The 978-nt window shown below is 72.1% G+C and overlaps 1 protein-coding gene across 1 annotated transcript in view; it reads right to left on the bottom strand.

Moving 5' to 3' along the window:
* Positions 1 to 373: 373 nt before the first annotated feature.
* The window catches only part of SCYL1 (SCY1 like pseudokinase 1), an 8,969-nt gene continuing 8,364 nt past the window's right edge, over positions 374 to 978 (bottom strand). The window contains exons 11-12 of the mRNA XM_041410542.1: positions 722 to 929; positions 374 to 562 (exon numbers count right to left, since the gene is read on the bottom strand). Of these exons, the coding sequence (XP_041266476.1) occupies positions 447 to 562; positions 722 to 929 (324 nt within the window). The 3' untranslated portion in view covers positions 374 to 446. The remainder of the gene's footprint in view (positions 563 to 721; positions 930 to 978) is intronic.

Genomic DNA, 978 nt, shown 5'->3' with positions numbered 1-978 from the left:
GCACCCCCCTCCTTGAGGTGTCCCCCCCACCCTTGGTGTGTCCTTGTCACCTCTCTCCCGTGTCCCCCTCCTCCATCCCCGTGTCCCCACCCCTTCTGGAGTGTCCCCCACCCAAATCTGGGGTCCCCTCCCCAAATTTTGGGGTCCCCCCCCCCCCCCCCACCCCCCTCCTCCCGCCGCCGCCGCCGCTGGGCGGCGCCCGCGCCCTCCCCGCCGGCCATGCCGGGCCACGTGACCGCCCGCCCGCCGCGTGACCCCGCCCCTCCACGCGCCACGTGCCCGCTCAGTCACGTGTCCCCCTCACGGATTGCCGCCGCCACCGCGCGCGTTCATTGCGGGTCTGCGGGTTTTTATTACCGATCCCCCTCCCCACAAAAAAAAAAAAAAACAAAACCCAAAGGGGATTTTCCCCCTTTTCCCCTCCTTCAGGACCCCCTCCCCACCCCTCAGTCGAGTTTCCGTGCCCCCAGTTTCGGGGGGCCCCGGGGTCCCGCCCGGCGCTTGGCCTCGAGCTCCCGGCGCCGCTGCTGCTCCCGCTGCCGCCGGCCCGGGGGGGGCCCTGAGGGGACACGGAGGTCACCGGAGGGGGGGGACAAGGAAAGGGGGGGTCAGGGGGATCAGTGAGGGGACGGGGGTGTCATGGAGGGGCACAGGAGGAGGGCGGTTTTGGGGGGATGAGGCCCTGAGGGGGTCTCAGGGGTTAAAGGGGAGGGTTACTCACCTTTTTGGGGGGCTACAGGGCTCTCGGCCGGGGTCTGTGGGGGTCCCTGCGTGGGTGGGGGCTGTGCGGGGGTCGCCCCCCCCTCGCCCCCCATCAGCCGCGCCGTCAGGGAGGTGACACCGGTGACAGCCCAGGACACGGCCGCCCCCAGCCCCCCCGCGCCGCCCCCCGACACGGCAGCTGAGTTGGGGGTGTCTGCGGGAGGGAGGGGAGGGGGTCACGGGGTGGGGGGGGACACCCCCCAACCACCCCCGTGT

Source organism: Onychostruthus taczanowskii, unplaced genomic scaffold, assembly GCF_017590055.1.
Source record: "Onychostruthus taczanowskii isolate IOZ18803 unplaced genomic scaffold, ASM1759005v1 scaffold327, whole genome shotgun sequence".
Taxonomy (NCBI): domain Eukaryota; kingdom Metazoa; phylum Chordata; class Aves; order Passeriformes; family Passeridae; genus Onychostruthus; species Onychostruthus taczanowskii.
The sequence above is the reverse complement of the archived record's forward strand: the minus strand, read 5'-3'. Positions and strand labels throughout refer to the sequence as shown.